The sequence below is a fragment of the Loxodonta africana genome, chromosome 20 (assembly GCF_030014295.1).
Source record: "Loxodonta africana isolate mLoxAfr1 chromosome 20, mLoxAfr1.hap2, whole genome shotgun sequence".
NCBI lineage: Eukaryota > Metazoa > Chordata > Mammalia > Proboscidea > Elephantidae > Loxodonta > Loxodonta africana.
Window position 1 is genome coordinate 79296223 of NC_087361.1, and position 26632 is coordinate 79322854.

General features: G+C 35.5%; 1 protein-coding gene across 1 annotated transcript; it reads left to right on the forward strand.

The window, feature by feature from the left end:
* The first annotated feature begins 1248 nt into the window (after positions 1 to 1248).
* LOC135228319 (coagulation factor XIII B chain-like) lies at positions 1249 to 25166 on the forward strand. The gene is made up of 11 exons (XM_064273467.1): positions 1249 to 1312; positions 4931 to 5131; positions 7080 to 7265; positions 8415 to 8591; positions 8980 to 9156; positions 11850 to 12029; positions 12118 to 12303; positions 13736 to 13918; positions 16971 to 17162; positions 17938 to 18120; positions 23324 to 25166. Exons 1-11 carry the CDS (start codon positions 1249 to 1251, stop codon positions 23539 to 23541), a joined length of 1947 nt encoding a protein of 648 aa, XP_064129537.1. The 3' UTR covers positions 23542 to 25166.
* Positions 25167 to 26632: the final 1466 nt, after the last annotated feature.

Here is a 26632-nt window from a genome sequence, read left to right on the forward strand (position 1 = left end):
AATAGGATAATAGAGAATTATCTGCTACACCTCAAAATATGGACAAATCTCACAAACAAATTGTTAAAAGAAAAGAAGCTGGGCATATACTATATAGTTTCATTTATGTAATATAAACCAAAACCCACTGCTGTCAAATTGATTCCAACTCATAGTGACCCTATAGCACAGAGTAGAACTGCCCCATAGAGTTTCCAAGGAGCATCTGGTGGATTTGAACTGTGGACCTTTTGGTTAGCAGCCATAGCTCTTAACCACTACGTCACCAGGGTTTCCTTATGTAATATAAAACAAGGCAAAACTGATCTAGGATATTAGAAGTCAAGATACTGTATAACATTAGGCGTGGGGTAGGTAGCGATTGGAAGGGTGCTGGTATGTTTTGTTTCTTGTTTTGGGTACTGGTTTCCCAGAAGTGTTCAGTTTGTGAGAACTCATTGATCTGTGCATTTATGGTATTGCTTGTTTCTGTTAATATGCTATATTTCAATAAAGAGTTCCAAAAGTGGGATAAAAATAGCTCCCACCTCACAGTATTATTTTGTAGTTTAAATTAAAATTGATTAGAATGTAAACTCCAAAAGGGAAGGAATTTTAATCTATTCCTTCACTGCTGTATGCCAAGACTAGAACATGGCCTGGCGCACGGTGGACATTCAGAACATTTTTTTATAAATGAATAGCAGTATAGCACAGCGTTTATCTCATTGCCTGCCACAGAGTACAGATTCTAAATATTACATACTATAATAATATTACTCTATCATTGCTTGAGATGGTTAAGATCATATTCCTCTTTAAGCAGTGCAGCCTAGACCACACCATATTTTAACATCAGGGATCTGTTATCTCAAATTCCTAAGTTCATCTCTTCACTTGATCAATGGTAGTAAAGAAATCAATGGCCACAAGTGAACTTTACCCTGTGGGCTTTCAGTTGTGAAATAAAGCTGAGAATTTACTGTTTTTGGTATAGTCTGAGTTAATTATTTATGCTGCTACTATGTCCTTACCAGTTATCATGTTCTTATTGGACTCTGGCATGAAAAATAACGCCAATCAATATAGTTGTGTTATTTTAGCATTATTTGAAAATATTTTAAACGAAATAAAAATAGCTCCCACTTCACATTACAAAGGGATTTAAACAGATGTTGTAAATGATTAACTTTCTCAAGAGAAGTATTCTGTACTTAATGAGGAGTTCATAGTGCTTTAGAATTGTAAAAATCAAGCAAGCCATTGAAGATGATGTCCAAAGACTTGGCTTTTATTGTCATATTAATCATCTCCGGAGAACTCTATGCAGAAGGTAAAATTAATTCTTAAAATTCTTTGCTCCCTAAAAATATAAATGGAAAGCCTAACATTCATACAAGTTGAGTTATACTTTTAAAATCTGATATGCCAATTTTATAAAAATAAAATTCTTATAACTATAATTTCTTACAGTAATTAAACAGGCTTTTTCCTTTGGGCAAAAAGAGTAAACTATTCTTATAATAGCATAACTTTGAAAAACTAAACAAACCTTTGCATTTCTAGGTTTTGGGGGTTAGGAGACAAATTCTAAGTACTTTAAAGAATTTTCACTATTTAGGAGTAACATTTTAACCTTAGTTCTAATTTCATACTAGAATTCATTTAGAACGCTAACAAAATTTGAATAATTTTAATTCTTTTCACAAGGTAAGCTTAATGTAGAAAGTTTAAAAAGCAAATCAGAAAGATGTTTGACTCTTGACAGTATGATTTTTATCCTAATGACTTACTAATTGGTTGAAGTCATTAAGGAGTAGTTAGAAATTGATAATCCAAAGACATTTCTGAGAATGAAAGTGGACTGTATTAATACTTATGCTGGAACAACCGGTGTGCACCAGGACTTTCCAAGCAAACCAAAACCTATGGACACCCGCGCTATCAGAAATATTTATATGCAGGCTGTTGAGTGTGTGAGATTCATGTAAGATGAGTGTGAGAGTGAGAGGCAGGCAGTGTACAAGTGTGGGTTGCTTAGAAACAGTTACCAGTGTTATTAGTCCGTAGGGTTAAGAAGCCAGGTAGGTTATTAATCACCAGCAAGAATGGATATACAGAGTAGGAAACCACAGCAATAAGACTTTTCTAATGTAAATACCTTAGGGAATTTATTGAAATAAAATACGCAACAAATTATGATTGACTTTTAGTTGAATAATTTACTACAAAGTTTCTACCAAAAAAAAAAAAAAAAGCCTGCAATTAAAATTCTGGGAGTGAAATACGTGGAATTCAACTTATTTGATACATTTAATTCCAAAATAGGATAATTTTTACATGTATAGTTTCCTTTGATTTTATTTTTCTCTCTAAATAGGGAAGAACCAGCAAATACAATCAATATTACAGAATACAATATTACAGTATTCTAGCTAAATTTTCTAATTCTTTTACCTCACACACACACACACAAAAGATAATTTGCTTAAGACAGGGACTATCGTTATTCCCCTGCTTCCCACAGCCCCCTTGGGTCCTCCCCTTTGGAGTTAATTATACTTCTCATTTCATGGTGCGCAATCATCATTGGCCTATGAAAACACTCACTATTGTTCTATTTATACATTTTTCTCCTTTATCTCTGATCCCCAATCCCATTCTGCCTCCCTTCCCCCCCCAAAGTGGGGCCCATTATTATAAGGTGTTTAATATATTCTTAAATATGTAACAGCTTTGGAAAATATGAGTCTTGTTTTGTGTATGTGTTTTACAATCCCAATAAAGGGAGCTTGCTATAGATTTTATCTTCTGGTTTTATTTTTACTCATTACTATTTGAATACATTCTCTACGTTGCTGAATCTACTTTGTTGCTCTTAACTGCTGCATAGTATTTCGTATATTTTACTTATTCACTCTCCGAATGATGGAGCTGTTAACCACTAAACCAAACCCATTGGCTTTAATTTTAGTCTAACTCATAGTGACTCTATAGGACAGAGTAGAACTGCCCCATTGGGTTTCCAAGGAGTGGCTGGTGGATTTGAACTGCTGACATTTTGCTTAGCAGCTGAGCTCTATAACCACTGCACCATCAGGGCCTGTTAGTCACACCTAATTCTCTCTCAACTATAAATTACTCTGAAGAGAATACTGTTGTGTAATCACCTCATCTTCTCTGTGAACATTTCTTTGACCTATGTTTATTGATAGATTTCGAGTGAACTTGTGTACTTAATTTCTGTAAGTACTGACAAATTACTTTCCAGAATAGTTGTCTCAAGTTACAGTTTCTCCAAGAGGGTGTGGGTCATTGTCCCATCACCAACACTTCAAATGATCCAACTTAATTTCTTACTGCTGGTATAAGTGAAATACCACCATTGGGTAGCTTTGACAAACAGAAATTTATTTTCTCACAGTCGAGGAAGTTTGAATTTTTACACCATGACTTTCTTATACCGTGACTGTTGCTGTTTCCTCCCAACACAACACTTAACAGGTGGTTCAAGAATTCCCTTCTTTTAAGCCCTTTTATGATTTTAAGGTCTCCAACATAAGGGTAGAAATTTTTAAGTAAATTTTTTAATTGAAGTATAATATACATAGAAAAATGTAAAAATCTTGATATACATCTATAAATTTTTAGAAACGTTTACACCAACAAGAGAAAGATATAGAATATTAGCAGCACCCCAGAAGCCTTCTACAGATCCTGTCTCGTGTTACTCCATCATTAGCTATCCTTACTTCTGTTGCCATGGATTAGATTTTCCTCTTTTAAAAATGTATGTAAATGCACACAATATGTATTCATGTGTGTCTGGCTTCTCTCACACATTATGTTTGTAAGATTCACCATTCATTCTTATCGCTGTGTTATATTCCACTGTAGGGATATTATAAAATGTATTAATCTTTCTGCCATTAATGAACATTTAGGTTGTTTCCAGCTTAATATGAATTGTGCTGCCATGAACATACTTTTTCATGCCTTTGGGTGCTTTTTAAGCTTTCCTATTTTGTGATATAGTATGTGCATGTCCTGCTTTAATAAATAGTGTCAAACTATTTTCCCCTAAATGGTGGTACCAATTTATATTTCCACTTACAGTAGTCTGAGAGCTCCAGTTTCTCCACATCTTTGCCGATATTCAGTATTTATTTTGTCTTTTTCATTTCAGCCGTTCTAGTTGACACATAGCAGTACTATCTTGTAGTATTTTGAATTTGTGTTTCCCTGATGACTAATAAACTTGAGTACCTTTTACTAGCTTTCTGGCACCTTATATTTCCTGTTTTGTGAAGTGCTTACTCAAGTGTTTTACCTTTTTTTGTTAGTTCTCTGTCTTTTATATATTAAAAAGCCATTTATTTCAAAATCTTGAGGAGAATTTGACCTACTCTAGAACTGCGCAATTGAAAACAGTGGCTACTCACCACATGTGACTATTGAGTACTTGACATACAGCTTGTGCTCTAAGTGTAAATACATGCTGGATTTCAAAGACTTCGTAAGAAAATAGTTTGGATGCATTGGGTTAAAAATGTATTATTAAAATTGACTTTACCTGTTCCTTTTTATTTGTGTAAATTTTCCTACTAGACATTTTAAAACTACACAAATGGCTCAAATTATATTTCTATTGGACAGTGCTGTTTTACAAAATTAGGGAAAGCTTCCCCCCCCCCCCCCCCCCGCCGAAAAAGTAGCCTGCCTAGTTTTCTCCTGACTATTAGGTGCTGGGGCTGCTGGCAGATTAATTCCGATTGAAAAAGAAAAATAATGTTAGAATTTTCACAAAAGCACTTTAAAAAGATAGGTAATAAAAAATAAGTCCTAATTAAAATGTCCGCAAGCATGTTTAAAGATATATTGTCACTTCACTACAGATTTTATGGTTTCAGATATCTTTTTCAATTTTCAGCTTTATGTTTACTTATTTCAGAGAAGTCCTGCCATCTTCCTAGTGTAGAAAATGGAAGAATTGCCCAATATTACTATACTTTTAAAAGCCATTACTTTCCAATGGGCATAAATGAAAAATTGCCATTCTTCTGCTTGGCTGGTTATACAACTGAAACTGGGAAACGAGAAGAAAAAACCACATGTACAACAGAAGGCTGGTCTCCAGTACCAAGGTGCTTCAGTAAGTCAGCTGAATGGGTCGATACCATGTTTTCAATACTCAATTTAATTTGTAAAAATGAGGGCCTCATAAAATATGGAAAGTAAAAACTATTGTTACATTATCTTTCTACAAATTGAAGGCATGTTCTACAATTCTGCAAATAATTCCACATTAAAATTTTGTTTTTCTTTACCTGTTTTAATAATAACCTGTGACAAGAAGAATAATTACTGAGATTGTTTTATTTATCACATTTCAAGAAGTAGAAACTCAATTGAGTCACTTTACGTAATAAGGAACTTATTATAAGGAGCACTGTGCATAGGAAATTAGGAAAAGGCCTAAGACGTTGGCATCAGAAAGTACAAGATCGTTACTGTAGTGTTTTATCACTGATTGGTAAGGCTCACCTCTTCTTTGGGTACCTGCTTCTTCTCTCATAATACCCATGAAAAATCTTTTTTTTTTCCCCTGAACTTGAGTTCACATTTGTGAAAAGAGAATCAGATTGACTCATCTCATCATTTCATGTCAGATTATGCTATAGGCCTATCAGTTGGCTTCGTGAGCTAAGAGTTCCTCTTTTTTTCAGAATCAAGGGCTTTGGTTAAGTCAGTTTTACGTACAAGAGATTACTGTGACTGATGCATTCCGTAAACATTCCATTTGGATAATAATTCATTCTATGATTTGAGGACAAAATGTAAAAATAAAAAAGGCATTGCACTTTTAGTATTAACATAAACCATAGACTAACTCCAATAAATAGATCTCACTCATCACCAGAGCATAAAAATAAGTTAAACATTTTAGGTGTATTAACTCTTTTAGCTTGGAGAGAAGAGCATTGATACAGGAGCCAGGAGAGGAGAACTCAAGTTTAGCAGTGGAGTGTAATGTTAATACAGAACCTCTGCAGTCAGGTTGCCTGCATGTGAATCCAGCTTGACCACTGTGCTGTGACTTAAACTTTCTGAACTTAAGTTTTTATCTATAAAGTGGTGTTGATACTTCTGCTAAAATGGGACAGTTCTCATAAGTGCATACCACACAGTACATATAACTAAGCTACTCGTAACCCTGGTGGTGTAGTGGTTAAGTACTACGGCTGCTAACCAAAGGTCGGCAGTTCAAATCCACGAGAGATCCTTGGAAACTCTATGGGACAGTTCTACTCTGTCCTGTAAGGTCGCTCTGAGTTGGAACGACTCGATGGCGATGGTACTCTTAGCCTTAGAGAAGAAGTCCCTTAACCTTCTGAACTGATTTGCTGGTGAGGATCTAACAAGGGGACCTATAAAAATGATATAGCTTCATACAATGCTAAGATATTTTTTGTTATTTAATACGTCATTGTAACAATTATTTATTTAAAAAAAAGAAGTCTATAAACATACAGGCTTTGAGTTACCTGTCTGTGATTCAAACACAGTCTACACGGACTGGCTACCAAGTCTTACTGTGAAGCTAGGTGATTCCAAAATATTTGCAGTGAGAATGATTGAACAGTTTACACATTAAGGTGTTTGCAAAATAATTTCACATACCTATAAAATAGGTATGTGCTTTTGTATGTGATGTTAGAAAGTATCACAGTGGGCTTAATATTGGGAAGTAAATCCAAAATAAATTATTTTGTTTGCTATTAATGACAATTGATTAAAGGAAGAGCCCTGGATATATTTTCTAAAGGCATATGTGTTAGGTGGTAGAAATGAATATCAGAACTGAGATTTGTAAATATAAAGAACATCATTGTTAATCCAAATCCATTTTCAAAAAAAATAGATGCAGGATATTTCCAAAATTAAATGAAGGAATTCAGAGGTGGAAATTCTCTTTTTCTCTCTTTCAAATTCCAACTAAAAGTAATGTTAAACCTTTTTCCTAATTTTACACCTTCTTAAATGACAAGGGTGGTTTGATTATTGAGTTAAGCAAAGAAATACGCATTTTTTTCCCTTAGAAAAATGCACCAAGCCTGACCTGAGAAATGGTTATGTCTCTGATGTAAAGATGCTGTACAAATTTCAAGAGAACATGCGTTATGGTTGTGCTTTGGGATACAAAACCACTGGAGGGAAAGATGAAGAAGTCATTCAATGTCTCTCCAATGGATGGTCTTCTCAACCAACTTGTAGAAAAGAACAAGGTATGTGTTTAAGAATCATTTCCTGAAATTGAAGGTGAAGGCGTGTGAGGCTCATACTTTTTTATTTTGGTAAGTATTTGATTTAATATAACTTATTTTTCATTATGTCTGCAAAAGCAAGAAGTTGCTATTATATTATTCTCAAATGTTAGCTGTTTTCCTTGACCCAGTGGCTCTCAACCCCCACAACATACCTACATCAGCAATTTTCACTTTATTAGTAAAAAGAACTGGAGAGGAATAAAATGAAAATTTCTCAATAAAACTGTTTCTTGCCACATATATAAATTGCTATTAGCTTTATTAGAGAAGAACTTGAGCTCAAGCAAATTATTTTATACTGTAGAACAATGCTGCTGCTGTTGTTGTTAGGTGTGGTCAAGTTGATTTTCAATTTGTAGAGACCCCATGTGACAGAGTAGAATTGCCCAGTAGGGTTTCCTAGGCTGTAATCTTTACGGGAGCAGATTGCCAGATTTTTCTTCCTCAGAGCCACTGGGTGGGTTTGAATCATCAACCTTTTGGTTAGCTGTCGAGCACTTAATCGTGACACCACCAGGGCTCCTTAAACCAATATTAAATATACTTAAAATAATATGATAATTTGAATACACATACCTTCTTAGTATGTTGCCAGATATTTACATTGTGCAAATCCACAGGTGGCACATAAGCAAATAATTGTCACTGCACGAGCCTTCATTTGAACTGTGGCCTTTTGTCAAGTACAGTCAACTAGAATGTTAAGAGTAGAAGGCTGTGGAGTTAAGCCACTAGATGGATGAAAAAAAAAAAAGAGGGAAGAGAGAGGTAAAGGCAAACTATTTGCAATTATGCTAAGGATTGATTCTGCTGCAGAATCTTAAGGAAAAAAAAAACCAAACCCATTGCCGTCGAGTAGATTACTACTCATAGTGACCCTGTAGGACAGAGTAGAACTGCCCCATAGAGTTTCCAAGGAGCCCCTGTGAATTCAAACTACCAACCTGTTGGTTAGCAGCCGTAGCTCTTAATCACTATGTCACCCCCAAAAAAGTTTCCATAATCTTAAGGTTCCATGAAAATACATTTTGAGATTTCTTTTTTAATATTCTAGGTTTAGTGATAAGGTTTGTCAAATAAATAACGTTAATTTTTTTTTTTTTTAAGAAACATGTTTGGCCCCTGAATTATATCATGGAAATTATTCTACAGCGCAGAAAATATTCAAAGTGGGTGATAAAGTGCAATATGAATGTGCCACTGGCTACTACACAGCTGGAGGAAAGAAGACGGAGGAGGCAGAATGTCACACACATGGATGGCCTCTCACACCAAAATGTACCAGTAAGTTCTCATTTTGAATACAATCTACTTTCACTTTGAAAACTTTCTCTCCTACAGAAGTATTTATCAGTTGTCATGTTCACTATGTTCCAATTTTCATATATATATATTTTCCTTCCAGTTTTATTGTTTATAGTAGCCCCCTTTGGTCATTTAAAGCTCTTAAGTAGGAAAAATTCCTTTCAGCTCACGTAATTAAATTAAGTCAGTTATATTTAATATTATACACATATCTATATATAATTAATTCATATGCTTTTTATTATTTCAGATTATGGAAAATGTACTAATTTCTATTCCAGATATAGCGTGTAAGTAGTAAGTGAATTTTGTCCTAGCAGAAGAAATTAAAACGTCTTGGCATCCTTATTCATTCTTTCGTTCTCAGAATTAAAGTGCTCTGCTTTAAGGTTAATAGAAAATGGTTATTTTCATCCTGTAAAGCAAACCTATGAAGAAGGAGATGTAGTTCAGTTTTTTTGTCATGAAAATTATCATCTAAGTGGATCTGATTTAATCCAGTGCTATAATTTTGGTTGGTATCCAGAATCTCCTGTATGTGAAGGTAATTATTGTTATTATTATTTATTTCATACTCATAAAACTAATCAGCTTTAATCTCTATGAGCTCAGAAAACAAAGTGTCTTTGGTAATATCTAATTCCTGTCTTGGGTGCTATTTATTTTCATTAATAAATCAATGCTGTTTTCAGCAATCTTTAATATGTTTCCTCCAAAGAAATCTTGTTTGATATTAGTTAAAGAGTAGATGTGTCTTTGACTTATTATATTTTTAAACCCCTTATTATTATAATGAATAGCTTTCCTTACTGGAAATGAGTCAGTCTAGTGTACCCTAACTTTGGGAGGACACCTTCTCAAGTGACCACATATTTCCTCATGTGAAAATACAGTCTCCAAAATAGTGGGGTAGAGATCAGAAAGGAGTCAAAATTAAAAAAGCGGTCATCTATCAAGCACAGTTCAAAAATATAATAGCTATCATTAAGTTCCATCACTGGATGTGTTCAGACAGGTGGTTTGATTACCTGTCTGAAAGACACCAGTTCCATAGTTATTTACACACACATACAATGTGATAGGAAGGATCTCCTGGGCTAGCTGAGGAAACAAATATGAAAACAAATACTTGATACAATGTGACAAATGCCATAATAAAGTCAGGTACAAAATGCTTGAGTAAACAGATTTTCTGCTTAGTGCGTATTGGGGTAGCATTCACAGAGGTGATGGATAATATTTGAACTGGGCCTTAAAAGATAAATGAAGGCTGGGAAAAGGAAAGGATTTGACAGCCTCTGGGTTTTTTTTAGTTTTTCTGTAACACAAGAAACAAAGCTATTGGCAGGCAGGAGCAAGAGGAGAAGTAAAACTTAGAAGAGAGTGGTGAAGATTTGCAATAGGCGCTGGGAGGAATGAAAGTGGGAATTGACTAGAGACATGCAATAGGATTTCCCTTACTTATCGTGATCCTATGAATGTATTGAACAATAATTGTAGTGGCTTTATGATTTTTCAGTCATGTTGAACAACCTTATTGCTGTCGAGAGGCAGATCGTTTGCAAGTAATCTGTAGCATGTTATTTCAAAAATAAATGGCAGATCTACTTAAAGGCTACTCACCACTCCTGTTAAGGTTGTTAGGTGCTGTCAAGTCGATTTTCGATTCACATTGACGCCATATGACAGAGGAGAACTTCCCCATAAGGGTTTCTAAGCCATAATCTTTACTGAAGCAGATAGCCAGGTCTTTCTCCCACAGAGCTGTTGGGTGGGTTTGATCTTCCAACATTTTGGGTAACATTCGAGCACTTAAACGCCATGCAACCACCCCAATCACTGAAAATTGGACAGTATGCCGACATGCCTGCTATTCCCTATACTAAATAATCATATTTACTATAACTAGTAAATAGTAGGAGAGACAGTGTGGGAGGCTGAATAATGCCCTCATCTGTCCATGTCTTAATATCTGGAACCTGTGAATGTTACCACATACGGCAAAAGGAGCTTTGCAGATGTGATTAAAATCAGGATCTTGAGATGGGGAGATGATCCTGGGTTATCTAGGTGGGCCATAAATGTAATCTCAGGTGTCCTTATAAGAGGGAGGTGGAGGGAGACTTGACTGCAGAAAAGGAATAGAGCACGTGACAATGGAAGTAAGAGGTTGGGGTGATACGAGGAAGAGGTCATGGCCTGAGGATTACCAGCAACCTCCAGAAGCTACCAGAGGCAAGGAAATTAATTCTCCAGTAAAGCCCCCAGAAGAAACGCAGCCTTGCGAACACTGACTTCGGCCCTGTGAAACCGATTTTGGACTTCTGGCCTCTGGAACTATAAGAGAACAAAATTGTATTGTTTTAAGCCACTAAACTGTGGTAATTTGCCATAGCTGCAACAGGAAACTAATACAAGGCTTAAGAACAGGAGATTTGAATTCAAATAGACATGGGTTCAAGAATAAATCTGCCACTTACTAATAATTCTTAAATTTTAGTTTATTTATCTATAGTACACACGCACACACAAAAAAAAATTTTTTTTTTACACAGGATAAATAATAGTCCTTACTTGATACAGCAATTCTAGAATTAAAGGAGATAATGAATGTATAATGTTTGTTGTTTAGCTTTCTACTGCTATATAACAATGTTACCACAAATTTAGCAGCTTAAAACAACACACATTTAGTGTTTCACAGTTTCTATGGGTCAGGAGGGTAGACACAGATTAGCTGGATCCTCTGTTTCAGGATCTAACAAAACTGCTATCAAGGTGTCAGCTGGGGCTGCAGTCTCTTCTGTGGCTTGACTGGGAAAGGGCCTGCTTCCAAACACATTGTCACTGTTGGCAGCATTCAGTGCTTTGCAGGCTGTGGGACTCAGGGCCTCAGTTTCTGGGTAAATGTCAGCTGGAGGCCTCTCCATTTGGCAGCTCACAATGTGGCAGTTTGTGTCTTCACAACCAGCATGGGAGAGAGTCTTTCAGGAAGATAAGGACTACAATATTATGAAACATAATTACATATTCATAATTATATACACAATATTGTAAAGACCCTCAAGAGGACAGGTACCACAAAAGGGAGTGAACACTAGGAGGTGGGATCATGGGACCCTTGCTAGTGTCTGTCTAACATACTCGTTATGGTGCTTGGCACAATAAAAGTGCTTGTTAATTTTTAACTATCATTTTTGTATTTATATGACTAAAAATGCTAAGTTTTTTCTTAAGGAAGAAGAAATAGATGCCCTCCTCCACCTTTGCCTCTAAATTCCAAAATTAAAAATTATTCAACAACATATCGTCATGGAGAAACTGTCCGTATACAATGTGAGCTTAATTTTGAGATCCAGGGGTTAGAAGAAATACGTTGTGAAAACGGAAAATGGACAGAACCTCCAAAATGCATTGGTTAGTAACATCTCAAGTAAAATTTTCCTAAAACAAAATCTGCATGTGCAGCTAAATGGTCTCTGCTCTTTGGATCGTACCTTTTCAGAACTGAAGGAGAAGATCGCCTGTAAGGAACCACCTCTAATTGAGAATGGTGGGGCAAACCTACACTCTGAAATGTATTACCATGGGGATAAAGTGACCTATAGATGTGAAGATGGCTACCATATCCGTGGATCAAATGAGATAACTTGTAAACATGGAAAATGGACACTTCCCCCTGAGTGTGCTGGTATCTATGCTACATTAACATCAATAGCTAAGCCTAGTGTGTAAAAGTTTTCCATTTTGTTTATTTAATCCACATAATCATAGCAGGAGGAAACTGCTTGGAAACGTTAGAAACAAATTAATACTGCATCTATTCTGCTACTTTCTTTGTATACGGAGGCAGCATTTTAGCCGACCAAAAGGTTGGAGGTTTGAGTGCACCCAGAGGTACGTTGGAAGAAAGGCCTGGTGATAAAAACAGGACTTCCAAAAAATCAGCCATTGAAAACCCTGTGGAGCACAGTTCTATTCTGACACACATGGGATTGCCACAACAGCAACTGATGTTTTTTCAAAGAAATGAGAAACTAAACATTTTTGAATGCATATTAATGAGAGGCACTACCACGTCAGCTGTTTGACTCCAAGACCTATGAGCTTTCAATGGCAGCCCAAAAGTGATGATGCACTTCACTTCTAAAGAAAATAAGGGCATGCTGGATTGGGTGACTGGCTACGAGAACATCCTAAAATATTAGGGTAGAGTTCTCTGTTCCTGACTTCGGGTCAGTTTTGCCGATATTACTTTAGCTGTTATGAACCTGATATCGTTCTAAGACATGTCCCTGGTCTTCCATTTCACTTCAGGACACCAGCAGGCAACACTGTCATTCCTAGATGCTACCCTTCCTGTCATCCTTCTCTTTTCTTGATCAGATCCTGGAAAGATATTCACAAACATATTAACAAGAATATTTATCGCATAAAGCAAATGATATTACGATGCTAAAGAAATAATATTACCAGAGTAAAAGAGAGACTTTAAAGTGAAAAAAAAAAAATGGAAATTTCATCCATGAGTTGATTGGTAAAATTCCTCTAGGACAAGAATGAGAAGGAAAAAATAAAAGCGAATTATGTCATAGGACAGTTTTAGAATTGACTGTGATCATTAAGCAGTATTTCCCTTTCTACACATTTTCAGAATGTCCGTATCATAGTTTTTTCAAATCCAAAACATGAAAAAAACGCTTACTTGTTCTTAGGCTAAACATTTGCTGTTTATTCTTGCTTAGTAAATTTTTAAGACATTTGCGCTATATAACATTTCTCTCATTTCTGATGAACTTATGAGTCAGTTGTCCTAAAGGATATAGTGCGAGGATTGAGGAGTCCCTGGTGCAAATGTTTAAGCACTCCACTACTAAGTGAAAGGTTGGTGTTTCAAACCATCCCAGAGGTGCTGTGGAAGAAAGACCTGGTGATCTGCTCCTGAAAGACCACAGCCTCGAAAACTCTATGGAGCACAGTTCTAGTCTGTGGGATTGCCAAAAGTCAGATTCAAAATTAAATGTTTTGTTTGTTTTTTTTACTTTTTTGTACTATGGGTAACCGTATTATGTCATTAGGTAGCTATGAATTCATATTGATTTTAAAATAAACCCTTTTTTTAGAAAACAATGAGAACTGTAAGCCTCCACCTGGTCTAATAAATGGGGCTATTGTTGATGGGTTGTTGGCAAGCTACACAACGGGATCCTCAGTGGAATATAGGTGCAATGAATATTATTTATTGAAGGGCTCAAAGACATCTCATTGTGAACAAGGAAAATGGACATCTCCACCTGTTTGCTTGGGTAAGACAGAGAACACACTGTATTTCCTCTGCTATTACATTTATATTTTATGTGATTTTCTTATAATGTTTTATAACATGGAAATGATTATTTGTATAAATGTTTTCAAGTGCCCCTTCTCCCCCCTCAGTTCTTTAGGCAGAAAATTCTTAATACCTTAAGGTTTAGGACTACATTAGTCCTTTCCTTGTTGCTTTTTTGTGTTATCTTTCTCCTAATTGAAATTTTCCCTGTACTATTTCCCATAATGTCTCTGCTTCTCTTGTACTCAGACTAAGAGAAGAATAATCAATGGATTCTTTCCTTGGTAGAGCTTATTATTAATAGCTCCTTTGTTACAACTTCCTCACATAAATGACCACTTTTATTATATCATCTTGATTATATAAATATGTGTTTCTAAGCTATCCTGAAGGTATTTTGGAATAAGGCACAATACAAAAATTCCATGTTTCAAACGGAGAATTGAGGCGGTTATCAAAATGGTTATTTAAATTGCGATAATGATGAGAAAATAATATACACCTCCCATCTTAAATCTATATGTTTGCCTCAGTTTTTAGCTTTGCTAGCCAGAGTTGTATTTAAAAGCCTTTAATTTGCCCTAGTTGCTATAGATCCTTGAACATGTTACACTGTGACTTTTACAAATAGGCAATGACATGATAAATGTCCTGTAAGTTAAAATAACCATTTAAAGTATTAAAAAAAAAGTATTAGCATTTCAAAATTACAAAAGCAAACCGTTGTTATTTACCAAAAAGTTAGTAAATAAATAGAAGCAAGTAGCAAAAAACAGAAAATGTTGGTAACCTTCCTTGAAACAATTGTTAACTTAGACAGTGATCTAAACATTTTACTATGTATATACACAACAAAAATGCAGAATTTATGTAACTTGCATTTTTTTTGCTTAAAAACATATGAACATTGTTTAATATACTTTCACATTACCCTTTTCAATGGCTGCATAGGATTCCATAGTGCAGATATGCCATAATTAAACTAGTCACTTTACTGATGAATGTTTACTTTTTCCAACACCTTCATATTCCAAACAGCACATTTTTAAACAAAATATTTATACATTTTAAAAAAACTTTGTTTTTTAGTTAAACATCAATTATATTTATTTTGTTATTTTTTAAATTTTCTAAAGTGGAATTTCCGAAACAAAAAGATTTGATTTTTTTTCTTTTAATTGCAAAATTGTCCTTCAAAAAGTTTATTCTGATTTATACCCCTCTCGTTACTAAATAAATGAAGCCGTTTTCTTAATCTTTTTGTCAACTTTGCATTTTTAATCTTTGTATTTTTTATAATCCAGCAGACAAAATCATTTTAATTTGGTTTATTTAATTATTAATGAATTGGACATTTTTTTAAATTTTCAGTGTCCACTGGGTTTTCTTTTCGTGAATTGACTGTTCAGTTTCATCGTTTTCCCATGCTCATTGTAAGAGCTACATCTATATAAATTACATTACCCATATGTGACAATCATATATATTGAAAATTTGTTTTATTTTCCTTTTATTTATGGCCATTTTTAATATTCAGGAAATTTCGTTTTTAAGTCTTGAGCTCTTTCAACCTTTTCTTTGGTGGTTTTTCCTCTTAAATTATTCTTAGGAGGCTGTTCTCATTCAAAATCAGATACATCTTCCTCTCTATATAGTTTTTTTTTTCTATTGCTCATATATTTTCACAAGGGTTTTTGATATTAAGTATCTGTTGATGTGATTAATACTGCATTGAGTGGAGGTATAGTCATCTCTGAAGGTGGAAACTGGGTTGAAACAGGAGTGGAAAAGCTAGTGATAGAACAACCACTTAAGAAATACCAAGCTTAAAGAAATCTATTATTGTATATTTGGAAAAATTGCTTCAAGAAATTTAGGCTTGCTGCTAATAAATCAAAGCAAATATTGAGTGGCGGTAATTTTATTGTCATTATGGAAGAGGAGAGAGCTTTTGTGTATCTCATTTGTCCTTTGTGATTGAAAGTACTATCACTCCAAATGTTCAGAACGTTGTGATGAGAGGTAGAATTTTCTATCTGTGAATGATTATTTCAGACATTATGAACCTCCCTAACCTCTCCTTACTGTTCTTTCCCGCTCTCACTCTTCTCCAGCCACTCTGGCCTTCTTACTTTGCTCAAACAAGCCAAACATGCTCTCACCTCAGGGCCTTTGCACTGGTTGTTTTCTCGCCTGGAATGTTTTTCCCTCAGAAAACAACATCGTTCACTCTCTACCCTCCTTCAAATCTGTGCAAATTGTCATTTCTTATTTAAGCATACCCCAGCACCTTACTTAAAAGTGAGCCACCCTTCCCCCAGCCCTTCTGAGAGCTCTTCCCCTCCGCTTCTCTTTTCCCCATCTATTTTATCATCTGTTATAGAAAAAAAGATAAGCTCCATGAGGGCAGAGATCTTCGTTTGGTATATCATTGTATAACAAGTGACTGGAACACTGCCTGGTAGAGTATATGCGATGAATATACTCTAAATTTCAAGATTTTTATTTTACAGAAAGCAAATCATGATTAACACAATTGGTTGGTGGCCTTAAACTATAATTTCAATATTTCAAGTTAAGTGGTTTTAATTTATGATATGCTCCAAGTATCTGAGAGGCATAAGCATTTTGCAATCAGTTGCTCCCCTGGAGGTTGGTGGTTTGAATTCACCCAGTGGCACCACAGAAATAAGGCCTGGCAATCAGGTTCTGTAAAGATTACAGACAAAAAGACCCTATGGGACAGCTCTACTATGTTACACATGGGTCTGCCATGAGTTAGAACTGACTCAATGGCAACAGGTTTGGTTTATAGACAATAAATTACATATATATGCATATATATTCATTTGATAGTAAGAAAGTATATAGTTTATTACGTATATGTGTGTGAGGAGCTTTAATAATGATAAATGCCAATGATTATAAAATATTGTTCTTGATGGCTTTCATAATTTTTATTTTTAAAATATATGACTTGTATGTTTGTCAGATGAGTGAAGAATTTAAAGAAGCATTTTGTCTTTCAGAGCCATGTACTGTAAATGTGGATTACATGAACAGAAATAACATAGAGATGAAGTGGAAATATGAAGGAAAGGTCTTACATGGAGATTTAATAGATTTTATATGTAAACAGGGATACGACTTATCTCCAACCACCCTGCTGTCTGTGCAGTGTGATAGAGGAGAAGTGAGATATCCTCTATGTGTTAAAAAAGGTGAAGCAGTAATGTTTTCTGACAATTTCTTACTTATCGTTAACTCCCAGCTGAGTTGAAAGTGTAAGGCCTTAAACAAGTCACTGCCAGCATCTTCTAATCTGTAACAGGGACAACGGTTCAATCAGTGTCCAGTCACCGGATGCACTTGGAGAGGATGACTATGATAAGACATTTTTTAATTCTAAAAGCCAATTTTATGAAAGGGAAAAAAATCAAGAGGTTTTATAAATATCACTGGACTATCGAAAAATTGATCACCCCCAAAGAAAAGCCATGAAAAAAAAATTGCTTTCCTCAAGGATTCCTAGGGAGCATTGTCTCAGAAAAGGGCTGATGCAGAGTTGGAGACTCAGGAGTGGAAAGTTGGAGAGACCTGCTTTACTCTCTAGGCAGTGTTGTGTACTCCCTGGACATTGGGGCAATTAGTTTTTTTAAAAAGAAGAAAGGAAGTGAATACCTACGGAAAGCATGACTTAAAGGAGCCTATCACAGCTTGCATTTTGGCTAGACAGAAAAGGTATCAATGGAATGCATGATTATTAACACTGCCGTAGTTAAAAAAATTTTTTTTGAAATATAATGTGAGATTCTAATTGTAATAATACATTAGTATGACATTATTTCAGAAATGCTTGAAATCATCCAAAAATATTTGAGAACTGCCTTAAAAATGCTGTCACGTAAAAGATCTCATTTTATTTCTGTCACAGTTGTAAAAGCACAGGATGCTTGTTATAGCAATTCATTTTATACTTTAAAATTGTTTTTTCAGAATATAAAGGAATATGTACATCTCCGCCACTGATTAAAAATGGTTTCATTATTAGTTCTGCAACTGGCACCTATGAAAACGGTTCCTCAATAGTATACAGATGTTTTGATCACCATTTCCTACAAGGACCTAAGGATGCCTACTGTTTAGATGGAGCATGGACTACACCACCATTGTGTTTAGGTATGTACTTCTAAATTTTAATGAAGGAAAACTTTATATTATTTTCGCTTTCTGCCCTTTGAATTGATATAACAGTAATGTAACTTTTAATGTGCTGTTTTTATATTATTTTATTGGTGTTCCTGTTTAATTACTGGTTTCCATACTTTCTACTAAATCGTAAATACCAAAAACAAAACAAAACAAAAAAACCCAAACCCACTGCCGTTGAGTTGATTCCGACTCATAGCGACCCTATAGGACAGAGCAGAACTGCCCGACAGAGTTTCCAAGGAGCACCTGGCGGATTCGAACTGCCGACCTCTTGGTTAGCAGCCATAGCACTTAACAACTACGCCACCAGGATTTCCAAATCATAAATAACTGCAGTCCAATTTACTCTAACAAAAATTTATGAAGTGCAGATCTTACATCATGTACTGGTTTGGAATGGGCTGCAAGATAAATAAGCCATAGTGTTGTGGGTAAACATGTAACAATTATCATTCAATATGATTGGTACTATGGAAATTTTAGCTTGAGGTGATGCCATGTTCTTCCGGAGTAACTCATCCTATCCTCTCATTGACAGCTAGTGTAGGGGCTTGTCGTGAATTGCCACTGAGTCAACTCCAACTCATGACAACCCGCGTGTGTGCAGAGTAGAACTGTACTCCATAGGGTTTTCACAACTGTGACGCTTCAGAAGCAAATTGACCAGGCCTTACTTCTGAGGTGCCTCAGGGTGGGATTGACCTGCCAACCTTTCTGCTGGTAATCAGCGCTGAATTATTTGCACTACCAATTAGGAGCAGATGGTCTCAATCCAATTCGAGACTGAGTTTACTTCAAGCTTGTTTTAGACATTTGTTTACCCTTACTAATAGAATGTGGCTCTCCAGGGTTCTCTACTGAGAGTTTGCTCTTATACCAAGGCTCCTCCTAGTTGACTGGCTCTGATATTACTGGGAGACTGCAAAAGGCACTGTGTAGCTCTTCATTCACTTTCTGCATGGCTCCTTATCCTCTCCCTCTGCACAGGTCAAGAATAGGCAACTGTCTCAAAGGAAAAGCCAGTGCAGAGTATCAGGTTTTTTTCTCTACACCAACTCCCATCCCTGGTGTTCTTGGTTCCTCAAGTCCTGCCTGCCTTGGCAGACCCAAACACCCATTTTTGTATCCTTAACTCTATGAGCCTTCCAAAAGCTCGCTGAGTCTATGCCTATTTTTGGACATTCTCTACCCAGTTTCTAAGCTCATGCTAAGAAACAGCAAATACCCCAAAAGGAAATGGCACATAGAATGAGCTTTGTCCAGGACCTTAGCTCCTTAAGTGCTGGCTGCCTTAGAAGTTCTCTGATGCTTTGAAATTTTTTTGTGCACATTTTCTAGTTCATGGTAGGAGTGCTGATATGCTAGAAGCTTTTACTCTGTGGTAGTTGAAAGCAGAAGGTCCATAATCATTTTTTTTTTAATCCTAATTAAATTTTCATTGAAAAAGGTATTTGCAATGAATAAGTTGTTGATCTGGCAAAATTCTATCAGGTGCTTTCCAGTGTCCTTTCTATCACTAGGCTCATATTTTCCAACTACCATTCCTTTGTGTCCAACTTTTGCATTCCAATCCTCAGTAATTATTGATATATCTTGATTGCATGTTTGATCAATTTCAGAGTGCAGAAGGTGGTAAAAATCTTCAATTTCTTCATCTTTGGCATTAGTGGTTGGTGTGTAAATTTGAATAGTAGTCATATTAATTGACCTTCCTTGTACAAGTATGGATATTATCCTAATACTGATGGTGTTGTACTTCAGGATAGATCTTGAAATGCACTTTTTGACAATGAATCCAACATCATTCCTCTTCAATTCATCATTCCTGGCATCGTAAATCATATGATTATCTGATTCGAAAGGACCAGACCAGTCCATTTCAGCTCACTAATGCCTAGGATATTGATGTTTATCCATTCCTTCTTGATGATTCCCAGTTTTCCTAGATTCATACTTTGTACATTCCACATTCCAGTTATTAATGGGTGTTTGCAGCTGTTTCTTCCCATTCTGAGTCATGCCACATCAGCAAATGAAGGTCACGAAAGTTTGAGTCTATCTATATCATTAAGGTCAGCTCTACTTTGAGGCAGCAGCTCTTCCCCAGTCGTATTTCGAATGTCTTCCAACCTGAGGGGCTCATCTTCCAGCACTATATCAGACAATGTTGTGCTGCTAGTCATAAGGATTTCACTGGCTAATTCTTTTCAGAAGTAGACCACCAGGTCCTTCTTCTTAGTCTGTCTTAGTCTGGAAGCACTGGTGAAACTTGTCCACCATGGGTAACACTGCTGATATTTGAAATACTCGTGGCATAGCTTCCAGTGTCACAACAACATGCAAAGCCACCATAGTATGACAAACATATCACCGGATGGAATACATAGGAATCAAATCAATGACATCTGTGGAAAGACAATGGAGAAGCTCGATATCATCAGTCAGAAAAAGACCAAGGGCTGACTGCAGAACAGACCATCAATTGCTCTCATGCAAGTTCACCTTGAAGCCGAAGAAAATGAAAACAAGTCCACAAGAGCCAAAATATGACACTGAGTATATCCCACCTGAATTTGGACACCAACTCAGGAATAGATTTGACGCACTGAACATTAATTATCGAGGACCAGAAGAGTTATGGGATGATATCAAGGAGATAATACATGAAGAAAGCAAAAGTTTATTAAAAAGACAGGAAAGAAAAGACCAAAATGGATGTTAGAAGAGACACTGAAACTTGCTATTGAATGTAGAGCAGCTAAAGCAAATGGAAGGAATGATGACACAAAAGAGCTGAATAGAAGATCTCAAAGGGTCACTCAAGAAAACAAAGTAAAGTATTATAATGTCATGCGCAAAGACCTGGTGTTAGAAAACCAAAAGGCAAGAAAACACTTGGCATTTCTCAAGCTGAAAGAACTGAAGAAAAAAATTCAAGCCTAGAGTTGCAACATTGAAGGAATCTATGGGCAAAATATTGAGTGATGCAGGAGGCATCTAAAGAAGATGAAAGGAACACACAGAGTCACTGTACAAAAAAGAAGTATAGTCAAGAACAAATGGTATTGAAGAAAGAAGTCCAAGCTGCACTAAATGCATTGGTGAAAATAAATTGTTTTATTGACAATGCGAAGACATTTGATTATGTAGATAATAACAAATTATGGATTACATTGCAAATAATGAGAATTCCAGAACACTTAATTGTGCTCATGAGGAACCTGTACATAGACCAATAGGTAATAGTTTGAACAGAACAAGCGGATACTGTGTGGTTCAAAGTCAGGAAAAGTGTGCATCAGTGTTGTATCCTTTCGCCATACTTATTCAATCTGTATGCTGAGCAGATAATCTGAGAAACTGGACTATGTGAAAAAGAACGGGGCATCAGGATTGAAGGAAGGCTTATTAACAATCTGTGATATGCAGATGACACAACTTTGCTTTCAGAAAACTAAGTGGACCTGAAGCACTTACATATGAAGATTAAAGACTACAGCCTTCTGTGTGGACTACAACTCTACATAAAAAAAAAACGAAGATCCTCACAACTGGACCAATAAGCAATATTGTGATCAATGGAGAAAATATTGAAGTTGTTTCATTTTACTTGGATCCACAATCAATGCCCATGGAAGCAACAATTAAGAAGTCAAACCATGCGTTGCGTTGGGCAAATCTGCTGCAAAAGACCTCTTTAAAAAGCAAAGATGTCACTTTGAGGACTAAGGTGCACCTGATCCAAGCCATGGTATTTTTCAATCGCCTCCAATGCATGTGAAAGCTGGGTGATGAATAAGGAAGACCAGAAAAAAACTCATACCTTGGAATTATGGTGTTGACTCAGAATGTTGACTATACCATGAGCTGTCATAGAACAAGCAAATCTGTTTTGGAAGGACTACAGCCAGAATGCTCCTTAGAAGCAAGGACCGTGAGGCTTCATCTCATGTACTTTGGACATGTTATCAGGAGAGACCAGTCTCTGGAGAAGGACATCATGCTTGTAAAGTACAGAGGGTCAGCGAAATAGAGGAAGCCTCTCAATGAGATGGATTGACAAGTGGCTCCAAGGATGGGCTTAGTCATAGCAATGATTGTGAGGGTGGCGTAGGGCCAGGCAGAGTTTCATTCTGTTGTACACAGTGTCACTGTGAGTCAGAACCAACTGGGTGGCACCTAACAAACAACAACAATTAAATTTTCATGCTTTCAGAACAATGACATTCTAAATGAAATAACTAACCTCATTTTCAAAACTACTTTTTCGTGACTCTAAAGATGCTAAAGAGTCTTTTCAATAACTATTTTCCTTTTTAATGCTGTCTATAACACTTCTAGCAATGCATCTGGTGCATGGATGACTATTTGTTTTACAAATAAGCTTGTTGATGTATTACAAGAATGTAATTGATATGCTTTATTAGCAACTTTCTACGTTTTTACCTATCTCAGAATCTACTCCTTAGTGCTTAGTTACCCAGGAGGCAAATAAGGACACAAGCCACCCCGTATTCTGAAATAATTTGATATTTCATACTTCTAAAATACCAGTGTTTCTAATCATGGAAAAGATCAAAGAAGTTAGTTGGATATCCTAATAACATACTTAAGGTTTTTGTTTTGTTTTAATATTAATGCTTTCATGCTTAGCATTTTAAAACTTAAGCCAATCTTAATAGTTCTTCGTAACTGGAAGCTTAAAAGAAGAAACTGTCAACCACTTGGGATGGCCTCAGGCCATGAGGAGTTCAGTTAATGTTGGTAATCTAGCTGCTTTCTACATTTCCACAAAAATGTTTGTCAAGTATTTTACTTTAATTTAATAAAGAAGGGGAAGAGGAAAAATAGTAATAGTTTCAGTGACCAGTATTAACTGTCAGTGCTTCTGGAAAACACTTTTTGTGCGTGTGTGTGCTAAATTTGTAAATCCTAATGACACAAAACTAAATGACCAGCAGGACATACACTTTCTCCAAATCCAGGACAACTGAGGTAAATGGCAGACTGTTTTCTGTGTAGTTTGAACATATTATCTGACTCCAATATTAATCCTAAATAACTTATTTGCCATTCTCATACCTGGGAGTTTTTTAGATTATCGTGAGTAGACAACACAATGGTTCCTGTAAAAACCAAGATGTATCAACATTCTTTTTTTTTTTTTCAGAACCTTGCACTTTATCTTTTGTTGAAATGGAAAAGAATAATTTACTCCTAAAATGGAATTTTGACAACAGACCGTATATTTTCCATGGCGAGTATATTGAGTTTCTTTGTAAAAGAGATACTCACCTAGCGGCATCATCTATTATAGGACCTGAACTGAGAGTACAGTGTGACAGAGGAGAGTTAAAATATCCCAGGTGTATTCAGAGAGAAGGGTAAGAGGAGGCTTGCATCTACCACATTTTTTTTTTCTGTCAGATTGTTATTCAAGGGATTCATTACATTACAAATTTCAGATACTAGGCTCTACGGGATACTTATTTTATGGTTTTGGAAAGACAAAAAGTCATATTTTCTTTAATTTTTCAAAGATCTAAGCAAACTACTAGAATTATTAATTATTTTAACAAACTTTCTTAGTTGTCTGAAGTTAAAATACTGTTTGCCAATTGACATTTACGATACTTTGGCAATTGGGTAAATACATTGATTTATATGTGAAAGATACTTAGATGTGGAAGAGTTAACCTCCATGTCCTGAGATAAGAGAAAATTACATTTCTCCCCCTTCCCTGCATAAGCTCATGCGTAACTAATTAGCACTGGGGAAAAAACTGTATAAACTGTTGTCCTGAGAGATGAGCATATTAATAAGTGATAAAAACTGCGATATTTATTTTCATAATCACACTTGTAGATACAAACTTAGAACAACTTACCGGAGTGTTCTTCATATGACAAATTTTTAAAATATATTTTCTACTATTTGATGAATGGAAAATATTTGTGTTCTTTTCTTAGAAAAATAATAAAAGAATTCCATATGTAAATCATTTTATACAATCAGAGTTTTACCTCTTTCGAATACATCATATAAAATAGAAATTATACCCTGTATATTCAACTACAAATATTTAAAAAATAACTAATGGCAAAGTGTATATGATACTGCTTTAGCAATTGTGAAATGAACTGTATTAACTACATAAAAGCAGCTTTTTAGGTACTCTGACACTCTAGGAAAAAATATTCATAAGATACACAAGGTAGAAAAATTTATATGTTATTTTAGCAAGTTTTAGTATATGTTGGTTTTCTCACTTCTAAGAGAAAAAAGAGTAAATAGACAAGGTCGTTAAAAAAGAGAGACAAATAGTAGAGGTTTACTAGATTTTATATGTAAACAGGGATATGACTTATCTCTGTCCACACCATTGTAGTAAATGACATTGAGATTTGAAAAAGGAATGGGTGATATTATTACAAAGTATGGCTACTTTCTTTTATGAGTACCTAGTTAAAGCAGTTGCTTGTTAAATGAAGCTTTGAAGGTGTGAAATTATAATAAATACCTGACCAGAAATGGTTCTTGTTTTAAAATCTCTCTCTCTTTGAATCAAGGATTCTCTCTTTTCAAGAATACTTAAGGACGTAAAATGAATGGCAGAAAGAATAATATTTCAACACATCACAAAATCCTTTATAAAACATAATTTTTAGAAGAAAAATGTTGAGCTAAAAACACATAGCTTTTTAATTACTTGAAAATTTTAATCTAAATTGATTATGCTGGCTATTTCCTTTATTTTTAAATAAAAGCCAAAAATGTTGTTGTTTCATTTCTAGTTTGGATGATTTGAGATGTAACCTAACCTTTAATGTATGCCCTCCATTTGTTAAATATAGATCAACATATTTTTGTTACCCTAATGCCCATTTACTGGACTATATTGTTGTTTTCAATATATGTACAAATATATTGCATTTGCCTTTATCATCTGCATTAATATTAGGATTTTCTATTACTTTTAATTTATGTCAACATTAAATAACCAAATACACTAGAGATAAGACACTGTGCATAATATTAGAAGATTTACTTGATTAAATGAGAGATGACTGCTCTTCAGCCTTTGTAAATGTAACTACTTTTTCATTGTGGTTCCTATAACACTGAAATTTGATATAAATTAAATACCAGTAGAAAATCATCAGTCTTTTTCAGTCAACTTATCAGCCTATCGATTAATGAATATTTATTGAGCAGTTGGTATATTCCAGGACACACGGTAGGTAGTGCAGGATTCAGAGATGAATAACATTCAGCTCTTTCTTTCAAGGAACTTATAATCTAGTAGAATAGGCACACAGGCACTCATGGTTGCAAATTCAAATGCTAAAGGGCCAGGCATGTTACGTGGATGATGATTGTGGAAGATCTAGTGGTATTTCTGGTGCCATGTTCAGTTTAACGTGGACAGCTACTTCCTTGCTCGAGGTGAATAATTGTCATGTGGGACTATGCACCAAGTTTTGCCATATATCCTAATTTGTCAATTGTGAAATCTACTGATTTTTATACACAACATTAAGAACTAAACATAAATCCTATGGGCAAGGATCCAGTGGGGCTCACAAGCCTCCAGTTTGTAAACTCCAAATGCTAAATAAACAAAGTATGGTAAGTTCAACATGCAAGCATATATTAGGTAAAATGGTGGCACAGGGAAGACAGCAAGTAACTTTTTTGGTCTTTGAGTGGGGCACTGAAAGCCACCTGAAAAAAAAATAAATCTGAGATTTACAAGCCTAGAAAAGACATTCCAAGTTCAGGGAACAGTACATGCAAAATCATGTATTTATTGAGCATATACCATGTACTAGGCATTATGATAGGACTGGAGATACAGCAATGAATAAGAAACACGTTGTTTCTGCACTTATGGAGCTTGTGTTCTCAAGAGGAAGAAAGATATAAAACAAATAAGACGATATGTGCCAGAAAAGTTACTGTTTTGGCAGTGAATGCCAAGGCAAACAGCCTTGTCTAGGATGCTCAAAAATTGCTTCTCCCAGCAGAGGATATGTAGACTGAGAGTTGAAAAGAAGAAGGAAAAGCATTTCAGGTAGAGGAAGGATCACGTGGGGAAAAACACCAAAGAACATACTATTTCCAAGAAGTTTATTGAAATCCAATACGGACTGAGCAGAAAGAGTGAAGAAGAAATTGAACAAGGTTAACTTGGAGAGGTTGGATGGTGAAGTCCTTTGTAGGCTAGATGAAAGATTCTCGAAGATTGGTTGTGTGTCAAGTTGGCTAGGCCATGATTCTCAATGGTTTGGCACTTATGTAATGATGCAGTTTGGCAGTTATATAATGATGTCGTTACCCTTCGCTTTGTGATATAATGTAATCACCTCCATGATATGATCTGATGTGATCAGCCAATCAGTTGGAAGGGGAGTTTCTTGAGGGTGTGGCCTACATTCAATATACATGGGCGTTCTGGCAAAGCTCACTGGCTTCTTC

Excerpts from the sequence above, each read along its gene's own strand:
- LOC135228319 (XM_064273467.1), top strand. The coding sequence starts at position 1,249 with ATGATGTCCAAAGACTTGGCTTTTATTGTCATATTAATCATCTCCGGA. Across the intron at positions 9,157-11,849 it reads AGAATCTCCTGTATGTGAAG|GAAGAAGAAATAGATGCCCT; the intron begins GTAATTATTGTT and ends TTTTTTCTTAAG. Across the intron at positions 18,121-23,323 it reads TACACCACCATTGTGTTTAG|AACCTTGCACTTTATCTTTT; the intron begins GTATGTACTTCT and ends TTTTTTTTTCAG.